This window comes from Dendrobates tinctorius, unplaced genomic scaffold, assembly GCF_039654945.1.
Source record: "Dendrobates tinctorius isolate UK_male_01 unplaced genomic scaffold, ASM3965494v1 ptg000315l, whole genome shotgun sequence".
NCBI classification, from domain to species: Eukaryota; Metazoa; Chordata; class Amphibia; order Anura; family Dendrobatidae; genus Dendrobates; species Dendrobates tinctorius.
Genome location: NW_027361982.1, coordinates 1,418,408 through 1,434,432, shown reverse-complemented (window position 1 = coordinate 1,434,432; position 16,025 = coordinate 1,418,408). Strand labels below are relative to the sequence as shown.

Here is a 16,025-nt window from a genome sequence, read left to right as displayed (position 1 = left end):
AGCTACAAGTGTGACCTGTGCATGAGGCGGAGCTACAAGTGTGACCTGTGCATGAGGCAGAGCTACAAGTGTGACCTGTGCATGAGGCGGTGCTACAAGTGTTACCTGTGCATGAAGTGGACCTACGAGTGTGACCTGTACATGAGGCAGAGCTACAAGTGTGACCTGTGCATGAGGCGGAACTACAAGTGTGACCTGTGCATGAGGCGGAGCTACAAGTGTGACATGTGTGAGGCATAGCTATAAGTGTGAAGTGTGTGAGAAAAGGCTACAAGTGTGATAGATGGGTGAGGCGGAGCTAGAAGTGTGACATATATGAGGTGGAACTAATAGTGCTATACATGTAGGAGGCGGAGCTAATAGTAAGACACATGTAGGAGGCGGTACTAATAGTGAGGCAAATGTAGGAGGCAAAGCTAACGGTGAGACGTGTAAGAGGCAGTGCTAATAATGAGACACTATAGGAGGCGGAGCTAATAGTGAAAGGTAATAGTGAGACACATGCAGGAGGAGGCGCTACCAGTGAGACGTGTAGGAGAAGCTATTAGTGTGACACTTGTAATAGGCAGAGCTAATAGCAAGACATGTAGGAGGCAGTGATAATAGTAAGACACGTGTAGGAGGCGGGCTAATAGTGAGACATGTGTAGTAGGCAGAGCTAATAACAAGACACGTGTAGGAGGCAGGGCTAATAGTGAGACACGTGTATGAGGCGGTGCTAATAGTGAGACTCCTGTAGGAGGCGGGGCTAATAGTGAGACACGTGTAGTGAGACTTCTGTATGAGGCAGAGATAATAGTGAGACACATGTAGGAGGCAGAGCTAATAGTGAGAAACGTGTACGAGGTGGTGCTAATAGTGAGAAACATGTATGAGGAGGAGCTAATAGTGAGACATGTGTAGGAGGCAGTGCTAATAGTGAGACATGTGTATGAGGTGATGCTAATAGTGAGACACGTGTAGGAGTCAGAGCTAATAGTGAGACATGTGTAGGAGGTGATGCTAATAGTGAGACACGTGTAGGAGTCAGAGCTAATAGTGAGACATGTGTAGGAGGTGGAGCTAATAATGAGACACATGTAGAAGGCGGTGCTAATAGTGAGACATGTGTATGAGGCGGTACTAATAGTGAGACACGTGTAGGAGGTGGTGCTAATAGTGAGACACGTGTAGTAGGCAGAGCTAATAGTGAGACATGTGTATGAGATGGAGCTAAGTGAGACACGTGTAGGAGGAGGAGCTAATGGTGAGACATGTGTATGAGGCGGAGATAATAGTGAGACGTATGTAGGAAGAGGAGCTAATAGTGTGAAACGAGTGAGGCAGAGCTAATGTGATATGTGTAGGAGGAGGAGCTAATAGTGAGACACGTGTAGGAGGAGCTAATTGTGAGACGCGTGTAGGAGGAACTAATAGTGAGACACGTGTATGAGGAAGACCTAGTGAGACGTTTGTGAGGTGGAGATAATAGTGAGACGCATGTAGGAGGCAGCGCTAATAGTGAGACGTGTATGAGGTGGAGATAATGGTGAGACGCATGTAAGAGGAGGAGCTAATAGTGTGAAACGAGTGAGGCAGAGCTAATGTGATATGTGTAGGAGGAGGAGCTAATAGTGAGACACGTGTAGGAGGAGCTAATTGTGAGACGCGTGTAGGAGGAACTAATAGTGAGACACGTGTATGAGGAAGACCTAGTGAGACGTTTGTGAGGTGGAGATAATAGTGAGACGCATGTAGGAGGCAGCGCTAATAGTGAGACGTGTATGAGGTGGAGATAATGGTGAGACGCATGTAAGAGGAGGAGCTAATAGTGTGAAACGAGTGAGGCGGAGCTAATGTGATACATGTAGGAGGGAGTGCTAATAATGAAACATGTAGGAGGAGGAACTAACAGTGAGACACGTGTAGGAGGCAGAGGTAGTAGTGAAAGGTATGAGTTGGAGCTAATAGTGAGACACGTGTAGGAGGCGGAGCTAATAGTGAGACACGTGTAGGAGGCGGAGCTACCAGTGTGATGTGTATGAGGCGGAGCTAATAGTGTGACATGTAGGAGGTGGAGCTATGAGGCTCCCTCATTACTGTTTTCTGATACGTTGCTGCTTCTCCATGGAGTTAATCCTCCATCTCCCTCTTTCCTGCTCAGACCCTGGTTGGCTGCCGCGTGGCACAGACCATCACACAATATTGTGTAGCTGCCAATTACTACTGGCTGCTGGTGGAGGGGCTGTACCTGCACAACCTGCTGCTAGTGCTGTCGTTCTCGGAAGAGGCAGCGCTGCCACGATACATGGTGCTGGGCTGGGGTGAGCGTCTCATCGCTTTATGTTTCAGTTCCAACCCATTTTAATATCTTTGCTTGCTGTTGTTGAATGGAAACATTAATTGATACTTCCAAAGTCTGAACACTGTAACAACCACTCTCTTGTGAGAAGCATTAGGGCAGGAGAGTTTTCAACCTCTAAATATAAACAAGAACCCGTGAAATGTCCATACTGGCCTTGGTGGGGCAGACGGATGAGAGGTAGACTGCCGTCGCCCCTCCTCTCCTTCACACGTCTTCATTTTTCTGCTTGGCTGCAGGGGCTCCGATCCTGTTTGTCATCCCGTGGGTGGTCATGCGGCATTTGTACGAGAACACACAGTGAGTACCACTTCTTCCACGCCTCGGAGGTCTCTTTCCTCTAGGAATAATGACATCTCTCCCCAGGTGACAGAGGTGGTGCCAGTGTGTAGACTTAAACAGGTCACTGACCCTTGTAAAGCAGAAACGTATCCCTTATATGTGAGGGTGAGAGAAGTTTCCTGAAGGTGCAGTATGCTGATCACAAGGTGTGAGGCAGGGTATACGGAGCATGAGGCATGAGGTGTGGTATGCAGAGCAAGAGGCATGAGGTGCGGTATACGGAGCAGGAGGCATAAGATGCAGTATTTGGAGCATGAGACATGGTATACGGAGCGTGAGGCGCGGTATACAGAGCACGAGGCATGAAGAATAGTATTTGGAGCACGAGTCATGAGGCACGGTATACGTAGCATGAATAAAGAGGCGCCATATACAGAACATAAGGAATGAGTTACAGTATACGGAGCATGAGGTGTGAGTTGCAGTACACGCAACATGAGGTGTGAGTTACGGTATACGGAGCTCTTACTCCTGTCACTTGTCTTGTAGCTGTTGGGAAAGAAACGACAACCGCTCGCACTGGTGGATCATCCGCTCCCCCATCCTGCTGGCTGTGCTGGTAAGTTCAGCACAGTCTCTGTATAAATCTCCAGACATTTTCCATCCCAAGCATTGCCCCCATATACTGTGTCCTCGTTAGACGCCATCTTGTCTGTGTGATTAGTCTATGAAATGCAATTCTGAGAAACTGAAGAGACAAAGTGAAAGAGGCTGTGGCGAAACTTGGCAAGTTACCCCCTTACAGGTATGTGTATGTATATATATATATATATATATATATATATATACACACACACACACTGCATTGCGAAAGTATTCGGCTTCCTGGAACTTTTTAACCTTTCCCCACATATCATGCTTCAAACATAAAGATACCAAATGTACAACAAGAAGTGGGACACAAATGTGAAGTTGAACGAAATTTATTGGTTATTTTAAAGTTTTGTGAAAATTCAAAAGCTGAAAAGTGGGGCGTGTAATATTATTCGGCCCCTTTACTTTCAGTGCAGCAAACTCACTTGTGGATCTCTGAATGATCCAATCTTGTCCTAAATGACTAATGATGATAAATATAATCCACCTGTGTGTAATCAAGTCTCCGTATAAATGCACCTGCTCTGTGATAGTCTCAGAGTTCTGTTTGATGCACAGAGAGCATCATGAAGACCAAGAAACACAACAGGCAGGTCCGTGATACTGTTGTGGAGAAGTTTAAAGCCGGATTTGGATACAAAATGATTTCCAAAACTTTAACCCCTTAACGACCGCCGATACGCCTTGGAACGGCGGTAGTTAAGGGTACTAAAACCACAGCGCCGTTAATTCACGGCGCTGTGATTTAAGTGAATAGTGCCCCTCAGTGTCGGATTTTCTCCGGGGTCTCGGCTGCCAGGGGTAGCCGAGACCCCAAAGAACATGAGTCGGTCGGTTTTCACCGACCCCGCTTTTGCAATCGCCGCTATTAACCCTGTAACGGCGACCGCAAAAAAAAAGCCGCGATTATGCATTAAATTTCTCTTTCCTCTGATGTGATCGCACATCTGAGGAGAGAGAAATAGGGTCCTCGATCCCCCCCGGTACCTCTCCGTGGTCCTCCGTCCCCTCCCAGTGGTCCCACGTCCCGCTGGCGTCCTCCGATGGGCGCCGCCATCTTGAAAATGGCGGGCGCATGCGCAGTGCACCCGCCGGGAATCTGCCGGCTCCGGCTGGCAGATTCCATTCATTATTTTGATCACTATGAAAAACGATCATAGTGATCAAAATAAAAAAAATAGTACATAACCCCCCCGTTTATCACCCCCTTATATAGGCAAACATAATGAAATAAAGAAAATATTTTTTTTTCAGTTTTCCATTAGGGTTAGGGTTAGGGTTGGGCTAGGGTTAGGGCTAGGGTTAGAATTAGGGTTAGGGCGAACTAGGATTAGGGTTAGAATTAGGATTAAGGTTGGGATTATGGTTAGGGGTGTGTTGGGGTTAGGGTTGGAGCAAGAATTGAGGGGTTTCCACTATTTACCAATTTTGGGGGTCTAAAAATTGGGGTCTAAAAAAATCACTTTTGTGGAAATAAAAAAGACTTTTTATTTTCACGGCTCTGTGTTTATAAACTTCTGTGAAGCGCTTGGGGGTTCAAAGTGCTCACCACACATCTAGATAAGTTCCTTAGGGGGTCTAATTTCCAAAATGGGGTCACTTGTGGGGGGTTTCCACTGTTTAGGCCCATCAGGGGCTCTGCAAACGCAACATGATGTCCGCAGACCATTCCATCAAAGTCTGCATTCCAAAATGGAACTCCTTCCCTTCCGAGCTCTCCCATGCGCCCAAACAGTGGTTCCCCCCCACATATGGGGTATCGGCATACTCAGGACAAATCGCACAACAACTGTGGGGGTATGATTTCTCCTGTTACCCTTGTAAAAATAAAAATTTGGGGGCAAAAAGATCATTTTTGTGGAAAAAAAAAAGGATTTTTTTAATTTCACGGCTCTACGTTATAAACTTCTGTGAAGCACTTGAAGGTTCAAAGTGCTCACCACACATCTATATAAGTTTCCAAAATGGGGTCACTTGTTGGGGGTTTCCACTGTTTAGGCACATTTAGGGCTCTCTGAACGCAACATGGCATCCGATCTCAATTCCAGCCAATTCTGCGTTGAAAAAGTCAAACGGCGCTCCATCCCTTGCGAGCTCTGCCGTGTGCTGAAAAAGTGGTTTACCCCCACATATGGGGTATCGGCGTATTCAGGAGAAATTGTACAACAAATTTTGTGTTTGATTTTCTCTTTTAACACTTGTAAAAATAAAAAAATTGGTTCTGAACTAAATTTTTTGCAAAAAAAAGTTAAATGTTAATTTTTTCTTTCCACATTGCTTTAGTTCCTGTGAAGCACTTAAAGGGTTAATAAACTTCTTGAATGTGGTTTTGAGCATCCTGAGGAGTCTAGTTTTTAGAATGGTGCCACTTTTGGGTATTTTCTGTCATGTACACCCCTCAAAATTACTTTAAATATGATGTGGTCCCTAAAAAAAAAATGGTTTTGTAAATTTTATTGTAAAAATGAGAAATCGCTGGTCAACTTTTAACCCTTATAACTTCCTAACAAAAAAAAATTTTGCTTCCAAAATTGTGCTGATGTAAAGTAGACATGTGTGAAGTGTTATTTATTAAGAAATTTGTGTGACATATCTCTCTGATTTAAGGGCATAAAAATTTAAAGTTTTAAAATTGCAAAATTTTCGCCATATTTCCGTTTTTTTCATAAATAAACAAATCTTATCGAAGAAATTTTACCACTAACATGAAGTACAATATGTCACGAAAACAATCTCAGAATCAGCGGGATCCATTAAAGCGTTCCAGAGTTATAACCTCATAAAGGGACAGTGGTCAGAATTGTAAAAATTGGCCTGGTCATTAAGCTACAAACTGGCTCTGTCGCTAAGGGGTTAAACATCCCAAGGAGCACTGTGCAAGTGATCATATTGAAATGGAAGGAGTATCATACCACTGCAGATCTACCAAGACCCGGCCGTCCCGCTATATTTTCATCTCAAACCAGGAGAAGACTGATCAGAGATGCAGCTAAGAGGCCCATGATCACTCTGGATGAACTGCAGAGATCTACAGCTGAGGTGGGACAGTCTGTCCATAGGATAACAATCAGTCGTACACTGCACAAATCTGGCCTTTATGGAAGAGGGGCAAGAAGAAAGACATTTCTCAAAGATATCCATAAAAAGTGTTGTTTAAAGTTTGCAACAAGCCACCTGGGAGACACACCAAACATGTGGAAGAAGGTGCTCTGGTCAGATGAAACCAAAATCAAACTTTTTGGCAACAATGCCAAACGATATGTTTGGCTTAAAGGCAACACAGCTCATCACCCTGAACACACCATCCCCACTGTCAAACATGGTGGTGGCAGCATCATGGTTTGGGCCTGCTTTTCTTCAGCAGCGACAAGGAAGATGGTAAAAATTGATGGGAAGATGGATGGAGCCAAATACAGGACCATTCTTGAAGAAAACCTGTTGGAGTCTGCAAAAGACCTGAGACTGCGACGGAGGTTTTTCTTCCAACAAGACAACGATCCCAAACATAAAGCAAAATCTACAATGGAATGGTTCACAAATAAACGTATCCAGGTGTTAGAATGGCCAAGTCAAAGTCCAGACCTGAATCCAATCAAGAATCTGTGGAAAGAGCTGAAAACCGCTGTTCACAAACGATCTCCATCCAACCTCACTGAGCTCAAGCTGTTTGCCAAGGAAGAATGGGCAAGAAGTTCAGTCTCTCGATGTACAAAACTGAATGAGACATGCTCCAAGCGACTTGCAGCTGTAATCGCAGCAAAAGGTGGCGTAACAAAGTATTAAGTTAAAGGGGCCGAATAATATTGCACGCCCCACTTTTCAGTTTTTGAATTTCCACAAAAATTTAAAATAACCAATAAATTTCGTTCAACTTCACAATTGTGTCCCACTTGTTGTTGGTTCTTCACCAAAAAATTACATTTGGTGTCTTTATGGTTGAAGCATGATATGTGGGAAAAGGTTGAAAAGTTCCAGGGGGCCGAATACTTTTGCAAGGCACTGTATATACAGTACAGACCAAAAGTTTGGACACACCTTCTCATTCAAAGAGTTTTCTTTATTTTCATGACTATGAAAATTGTAGATTCACTCTGAAGGCATCAAAACTATGAATTAACACATGTGCAATTATATAATTAACAAAAAAGTGTGAAACAACTGAAAATACTGTGTCTTATATTCTAGGTTCTTCAAAGTAGCCACCTTTTGCTTTAACTTCTGCTTTGCACACTCTTGGCATTCTCTTGATAAGCTTCAAGAGGTAGTCACTGGAAATGGTTTTCACTTCACAGGTGTGCCCTGTCAGGTTTAATAAGTGGGATTTCTTGCCTTATAAATGGGGTTGGGACCATCAGTTGTGTTGTGCAGAAGTCTGGTGGATACACAGCTGATAGTCCTACTGAATAGCCTGTTAGCTGCTTTTTTCTTGCCATAATACAAATTCTAAGTAAAGAAAAACAAGTGGCCATCATTACTTTAAGAAATGAAGGTCAGTCAGTCCGAAAAATTGGAAAACTTTGAAAGTGTCCCCAAGTGCAGTGGCAAAAACCATCAAGCGCTACAAAGAAACTGGCTCACATGAGGACCGCACCAGGAAAGGAAGACCAAGAGTCACCTCTGCTGCGGAGGATAAGTTCATCCTAGTCAAAAGCCTCAGAAATCGCAGGTTAACAGCAGCTCAGGTTAGAGTCCAGGTTAATTCCACAAAGAGTTCTAGCAGCAGACACATCTCTACAACAACTGTGCAGCAGGCCTTCATGGTAAAATAGCTGCTAGGAAACCACTGCTAAGGACAGGCAACAAGCAGAAGAGACTTGTTTGGGCTAAAGAACACAAGGAATGGACATTAGACCAGTGGAAATCTGTGCTTTGGTCTGATGAGTCCAAATTTGAGATCTTTGGTTCCAACCACCGTGTCTTTGTGCGACGCAGAAAAGGTGAACGGATGGACTCTACATGCCTGGTTCACACCATGAAGCAAGGAGGAGGAGGTGTGATGGTGTGGGGGTGCTTTGCTGGTGACACTGTTGGGGATTTGTTCAAAATTGAAGGCATACCGAACCAGCATGGCTACCACAGCATCTTGCAGCGGCATGCTATTCCATCCGGTTTACGTTTAGTTGGACCATCATTTATTTTTCAACAGGACAATGACCCCAAACACACCTCCAGGCTGTGTAAGGGCTATTTGACCAAGAAGGAGAGTGATGGGGTGCTACGCCAGATGACCTGGCCTCCACAGTCACCAGACCTGAACCCAATTGAGATGGTTTGGGGTGAGCTGGACCGCTGAGTGAAGGCAAAAGGGCCAACAAGTGCTAAGCATCTCTGGGAACTCCTTCAAGACTGTTGGAAGACCATTTCTGGTGACTGACTACCTCTTGAAGCTCATCAACAGAATACCAAGAGTGTGCAAAGCAGTAATCAATGCAAAAGGTTACTTTGAAGAACCTAGAATATAAGACATATTTTCATTTGTTTCACACTTTTTTGTTAATTATATAATTCCACATGTGTTAATTCATAGTTTTGATGCCTTCAGAGTGAATCTACAATTTTCATAGCCATGAAAATAAAGAAAACTCTTTGAAAGGGAAGGTGTGTCCAAACTTTTGGTCTGTACTGTGTGTGTGTGTGTGTGTGTGTGTGTGTGTGTGTGTGTATATGTATATATATATATATATATATATATATATATATATATATAATTAGTCATGGCCAAAAGTGTTGGCACCCTTGAAAATGAAGTATTTCTCAAAGAAAATTATTGTAATTACACATGTTTTGTTATACACATGTTTATTTTCTTTGTGTATATTGGAACAACATGAAAAAAATGAGAAAGAAATGCAAGTTATCTGAGGACATGAGAACCAAAATTGTTGAAAAATATCAACAAGCTCAAGATTACAAGTTCATCTACAGAGATCTTTATGCTATTTTGTCTACGGTGTACAACATAATCAAGAAGTTTACAACCTATGGCACTGCAGCTAGTCTCCCTGGGCATGGAGGGAAGAGAGAAATTGGTGAAAGTTTGCAACGCCGGTTAGTCTGAATGGTGGGTAAGCCCCAATCAAGGTCCAAAGAAATATGTTACCTGCAGGCTCAGGGTGCATGTGTCAGTGCAAGCTATCCGTTCACATGGGAACGAAATGAAATGCTATGGAAGGACACCCAGGAAGACCACACTACTGACACAGACATAAAAAAAGCAAGCCTGCAGTTTGCCAAAATGTACGGTAGTAAGCCATAATCCTTCTGGTAAAGCATTTTGTGGACAGATGAAACCAAGATAGAGCTTTTTCGTAAAGCAAATCATTCTACTGTTTACGAAAAAGAGAATGAGGCCTACAAAGAAAAGAACACAGTACCTACAGTCAAATATGGTGGAGGGTCAGATGCTTTGGGTTGTTTTGCTGCCTCTGACTGTTTGCAAGGCATCATGAATTCTGAAGATTACCAAAGGATTTTAGGTGTCAATGTAGTGCTCAGTGTCAGAAAGCTGGGTTTGCTTTCTAAGTCCAGCAGGACAGGGAGTCCAGACATACATCAAGAAGCCCCCAGAAATGGATGGAAACAAAGCAGTTCTGAAGTGGCAGAAATGAGTCTAGATCTCCAGGTGGTTCTCACAAAATTAGAATATCATCAAAAAGTTAATTTTATTTCAGTTCTTCAATACAAAAAGTGAAACTCATATATTATATAGATTCATTAGAGTGATCAATTTCATGTGTTTATTTTTGTTAATGTTGATGATTATGGCTTAGGCTAGTTTCACATTAGCGTTTGGAGGCGCAGCAGACACTCGGCGTGAAGCTCCACCCCCTGCCGCGCCTCGTCCGGTCAGCTCCGCCTATGGGCACATGACTCTGCATGCGACCTGCGTACCCTATCTTTAGCATTGGGTACGCAGGCTGTGAACAGGTATGCTTTTGCCGCCGCATGCGTCCTTTTGATGATGCGGCGATCGCACCAAAATGCAACACATTGCGTTTGGCGCAGGCGGAGCTGACCGGAGGAGACGCGGCAGGGGGCGGAGCTTCACGGCGAGCGTCCGCTGCGCCTCCAAACGCTAATGTGAAACGAGCCTTACAATGAAAACTCAAAAGTAATTATCTCTATAAATGAGAATACTTTATAACACCAGCTTGAAAAATGATTGTAAAATCTGTTATGTTGGCCTCCTGAAATGTATGTTCGGTAAATGCACTCAGTACTTGGTCGGGGCGCCTTTTGCATCCATTACTGCATCAATGCAGCGTGGCATGGAGGCGATCAGCCTGTGGCACTGCTGAGGTGCTATGGAAGCCCAGGTTGCTTTGATAGCAGCCTTCAGCTCGTCTGCATTTTTGGGTCTGGTGTCTCTCATCCTTTGCTTGACAATACTCCATAGATTCTCTATGGGGGTAAGGTCAGGCGAGTTTGCTGGCCAATCAAGCACAGTGATACCATTGTTTATAAACCAGGTATTGGTACTTTTGGCAGTGTGGACAGGTGCCAAGTCCTGCTGGAGAATGACATTTCCATCTCCAAAAAGCTTGTTGGCAGAGGGAAGCATGAAGTGCTCTAAAATTTCCAGGTAGACGGTTGCGCTGACTTTGGTCTTGATAAAACACAGTGGACCTAAACCAGCAGATGACATGTCTCACCAAACCATCACTGATTGTGGAAACTTTACACTAGACCTCAAGCAGCTTGGATTGTGGCCTCTCCACTTTTCCTCCAGACTCTGGGACCTTGATTTCCAAATGAAAAGCAAAATTTACTTTCATCTGAAAAGTACATCTTGGACCACTGACAACAGTCCAGTTCTTTTTCTCCTTGGCCCAGGTTTCGGCTATGACTGTGTATTGTATGAAGGTGTGGGGCTGTCTATAAAGTGTTTGGATCTTTGTGGGTGATGCCATATACTTTTATGGCTTTGGCCCATTTTTGGGATGCGGGTGTCTTTCCTCCTGTAATCCGGCATCGATGGAAGCTGATCGTTTCGAGATAAACCTATTTCTAGTCCACAGTGCACAGATCTGATTGGATTCTCTTCTGTGATGTCATCAGGTGAACTTCATCATCTTCTTGCGTATAGTGCGCATCCTGGTCCTGAAACTTCGAGCCAATCAGATGAGGAGGAGTGATCGCAAATACAGGTGATAGTGCAGAGCACTGCATCCTACAAACCATTTTTCAGAGCATCATCCCCAGCACAATACAGAACCCAGCCGGCAGAGCATCATCCCCTACACAATACAGAACAAAGCCAGCAGAGCATCATCCCCTACACAATACAGAACCCAGCCAGCAGAGCATCATCCCCTACACAATACAGAACCCAGCCTGCAGAGCATCATCCCCTACACAATACAGAACAAAGCAAGCAGAGCATCATCCCCTATACAATACAGAACACAGCCAGCAGAGCATCATCCCCTACACAATACAGAACCCAGCCTGCAGAGCATCATCCCCTACACAATACAGAACACAGCCAGCAGAGTATCATCCCCTATACAATACAGAACACAGCCAGCAGAGCATCATCCCCTATACAATACAGAACACAGCCAGCAGAGCATCATCCCCTACACAATACAGAACCCAGCCTGCAGAGCATCATCCCCTACACAATACAGAACAAATCAAGCAGAGCATCATCCCCTATACAATACAGAACACAGCCAGCAGAGCATCATCCCCTACACAATACAGAACCCAACCTGCAGAGCATCATCCATTGCACAATGCAGAACCTAGCCTGCAGAGCATCATCTCCTGCACAATACAGAACCCAGCCTGCAGAGCATCATCCCCTACACAATACAGAACACAGCCAGCAGAGCATCATCCCCTATACAATACAGAACACAGCCAGCAGAGCATCATCCCCTACACAATACAGAACCCAGCCTGCAGAGCATCATCCCCTACACAATACAGAACAAAGCAAGCAGAGCATCATCCCCTATACAATACAGAACACAGCCAGCAGAGCATCATCCCCTACACAATACAGAACCCAGCCTGCAGAGCATCATCCCCTACACAATGCAGAGCATCATCCCCTATACAATACAGAACACAGCCAGCAGAGCATCATCCCCTACACAATACAGAACCCAGCCTGCAGAGCATCATCCCCTACACAATACAGAACAAAGCAAGCAGAGCATCATCCCCTATACAATACAGAACACAGCCAGCAGAGCATCATCCCCTACACAATACAGAACCCAACCTGCAGAGCATCATCCATTGCACAATGCAGAACCTAGCCTGCAGAGCATCATCTCCTGCACAATACAGAACCCAGCCTGCAGAGCATCATCCCCTGCACAATACAGAACACCTCCCTGCAAAGCATCATCCACTGCACAATACAGAACACCTTCCTGCAGAGCATCATCCACTGCACAATACAGAACACATCCCTGCAGAGCATCATCTCCTCCACAATACAGAACACATCCCTGCAGAGCATCATCCCCTACATTGCATCTCTTCATAAAGCCAGAGTCTCTTAGAACTTCTCGCTCTGCTCCGCAGGCTGGCCAAGTCCACCCTGACGCTGATTCCGCTCCTTGGGATCCATGAAGCCATTTTCAACCTTATTCCTGAGGAAAGTGCGACGGGCCGAGTACGATACAGTAAACTGGGCCTGGAACTTCTGCTCAGCTCCGTCCATGTACGACAGCCTGCCCTTCTGCCTGGGGGGGGAAGGTTTTCACCGCCTATGAAATCTCTCTGTTATTGCCATTGTTGCAGTTTTTTTTGTTTTTTTTTAAATCCGTTTTCGGCACAGACCTTTAATTAATTTTGCAAAGGTGAAGGTAGAGTGTATGCCAGCACTCAGCGAACCCGGGCAAGTATTGCTGCCGCCTGCACCTGGGAGGTCCGTCTCTGCCCGTACATGTACGGCCAATATGTGCACTCTTGTATGGAGCAGGCTCAGGAGCTGATCCTGCTCCTTACAGCCCAGGAGATGGCTGTGTTATACAGCTGACACTTGAGTCTTACTGCTGTGAGTGGAGTGAGCTCATTTCTGAGCTTCCCTATCCCGGTAACAAAATTGTGGGGTGCTGATGGCATTGTCATGGCAGCCCGGAGGCCTGTGAAGAACCCAGTGTCTGCTATGTTTGTACACAGCTTCCTAGGAGATAGGTAAAATGATATTAAATTTGTAAGGTGAAGGGGAAAATTTAAAAATGAGGGGCCATGGGGACTCTGTCACCCAAGGGCCCATATGATCCTAGAACCGCCCTGGGTGCAGCTGACTGTGACTCTAATTATACAGTTGTGGCCAAAAGTATTGACACCCCTGCAATTCTGTCAGATAATACTCAGTTTCTTCCTGAAAATGATTGCAAACACAAATTCTTTGGTATTATTATCTTCATTTAATTTGTCTTAAATGAAAAAAACACAAAAAGAATTGTCCTAAAGCCAAATTGGATATAATTCCACAACAAACATAAAATAGAGGGTGGACAAAAGTATTGGCACTGTTCGAAAAATCATGTGATGCTTCTCTAATTTGTGTAATTAACAGCACCTGTAACTTACCTGTGGCACCTAACAGGTGTTGGCAATAACTAAATCACACTTGCAGCCAGTTGACATGGATTAAAGTTGACTCAACCTCTGTCCTGTGTCCTTGTGTGTACCACATTGAGCATGGAGAAAAGAAAGAAGACCAAAGAACTGTCTGAGGACTTGAGAAACCAAATTGTGAGGAAGCATGAGCAATCTCAAGGCTACAAGTTCATCTCCAAAGACCTGAATGTTCCTGTGTCTACCGTGCGCAGTGTCATCAAGAAGTTTAAAGCCCATGGCACTGTGGCTAACCTCCCTAGATGTGAACGGAAAAGAAAAATTGACAAGAGATTTCAACGCAAGATTGTGCGGATGTTGGATAAAGAACCTCGACTAATATCCAAAGAAGTTCAAGCTGCCCTGCAGTCCGAGGGTACAACAGTGTCAACCCGTACTATCCGTCGGCGTCTGAATGAAAAGGGACTGTATAGTAGGAGACCCAGGAAGACCCCACTTCTTACCCCGAGACATAAAAAAGCCAGACTGGAGTTTGCCGAAATTTACCTGAAAAAGCCTAAAATATTTTGGAAGAATGTTCTCTGGTCAGATGAGACAAAAGTAGAGCTTTTTGGGCAAAGGCATCAACATAGAGTTTACAGGAGAAAAAGAAAAGGCATTCAGAGAAAATAACACGGTCCCTACAGTCAAACATGGCGGAGGTTCCCTAATGTTTTGGGGTTGCTTTGCTGCCTCTGGCACTGGACTGCTTGACCGTGTGCATGGCATTATGAAGTCTGAAGACTACCAACAAATTTTGCAGCATAATGTAGGGCCCAGTGTGAGAAAGCTGGGTCTCCCTCAGAGGTCATGGGTCTTCCAACAGGACAATGACCCAAAACACACTTCAAAACGCACTAGAAAATGGTTTGAGAGAAAGCACTGGAGACTTCTAAGGTGGCCAGCAATGAGTCCAGACCTGAATCTCATAGAACACTTGTGGAGAGATCTAAAAATGGCAGTTTGGAGAAGGCACCCTTCAAATATAAAGGACATGGAGCAGTTTGCCAAAGAAGAATGGTCTAAAATTCCAGAAGAGCATTATAAGAAACTCATTGATGGTTACCGGAAGCGGTTGGTCGCAGTTATTTTGGCTAAAGGTTGTGCAACCAAGTATTAGGCTGAGGGTGCCAATACTTTTGTCTGGCCCATTTTTGGAGTTTTGTGTGAAATGATCAATGTTTTGCTTTTTGCTTCATTCTCTTTTGTGCTTTTTCATTTAAAACAAATTAAATGAAGATAATAATACCAAAGAATTTGTGTTTGCAATCATTTTCAGGAAGAAACTGAGTATTATGTGACAGAATTGCAGGGGTGTCAATACTTTTGGCCACAACTGTATATGGCGGTGCATTGTGCTGTTTGCTGAGTAATCTCACCTTGCCCCCGAGGGGCTCATCTGTGAGGGGGCAGTGCCGAACCATTGGTTCTCCTGGTATGTCTCTTTTGTGCTATAGAAGTAATGATGGGGAGGGGGTGAATACTTTTTCACAGCTCTGCAGACCCCACACCACAATGATGTGTTGTTGTGTCTCCTGCAGGGGCTGCTGGTGGCTGTGCTGTACTGTATCTGTAATAAGGAGGTGAGAGCCCACCATCTTGTCCTGCCCCTCGTTTCCGCAAGGTCTCTCCAGCTTCTCATGTTTTTCTCCGCCAGGTTCAGGCCGAGCTGCGCAGGAAGTTACAGGACACATTCAGAGGAGAACACACATCGTGCACTCCCAGATCCCTGCGGCCTCCCTCCCAGAAGAGCCCACGCTGCCGGGAACCTGAAGTCTGAAAACTCCAGGGCCCAGAACATTCTCCTCCCAATTATTTATTGCTTGTATGGCCAGTCTGCAGTAAAGTCTGGTACAATGCAGTGAGCAAAGAGTGATTCATATTCTCCTTGCATCTACACAAATCACTGATGTCAGATACCAGTGACCAGAGCCATGGTGTCAGATAACAATAGGAGTCTAGGTGTCAGATAGCAATAGTAGGGGCCAGGGTGTCAGAGACAGGAGTCAGGGTGTCAGATAACAATAGTAGGAGCTATGGTGTCAGATAACAATAGAAGAAGCCAGGGTGTCAGATACAGGCAGTCTGGGTGTCGGATAACAATAGCAGGAACCAGGGTGTCACAGGAGTCAGGGTGTTGGTTACAAGGGTTAGGGTGTCAGAT

At 44.8% G+C, this 16,025-nt stretch overlaps 1 protein-coding gene across 3 annotated transcripts in view; it reads left to right on the top strand.

The window, feature by feature from the left end:
• GIPR (gastric inhibitory polypeptide receptor) overlaps window positions 1–15,722 on the top strand; it is a 36,670-nt gene extending 20,948 nt beyond the window's left edge. For 2 of the 3 annotated variants that reach the window (XM_073561205.1, XM_073561206.1), the window contains exons 7-13: window positions 2,144–2,303; window positions 2,581–2,641; window positions 3,173–3,242; window positions 11,336–11,424; window positions 12,818–12,956; window positions 15,403–15,444; window positions 15,519–15,722. In XM_073561205.1, the coding sequence (XP_073417306.1) occupies window positions 2,144–2,303; window positions 2,581–2,641; window positions 3,173–3,242; window positions 11,336–11,424; window positions 12,818–12,956; window positions 15,403–15,444; window positions 15,519–15,641 (684 nt within the window). In that variant the 3' untranslated portion in view covers window positions 15,642–15,722. The remainder of the gene's footprint in view (window positions 1–2,143; window positions 2,304–2,580; window positions 2,642–3,172; window positions 3,243–11,335; window positions 11,425–12,817; window positions 12,957–15,402; window positions 15,445–15,518) is intronic. The other variant, XM_073561207.1, reaches the window with a different exon arrangement.
• Window positions 15,723–16,025: the final 303 nt, after the last annotated feature.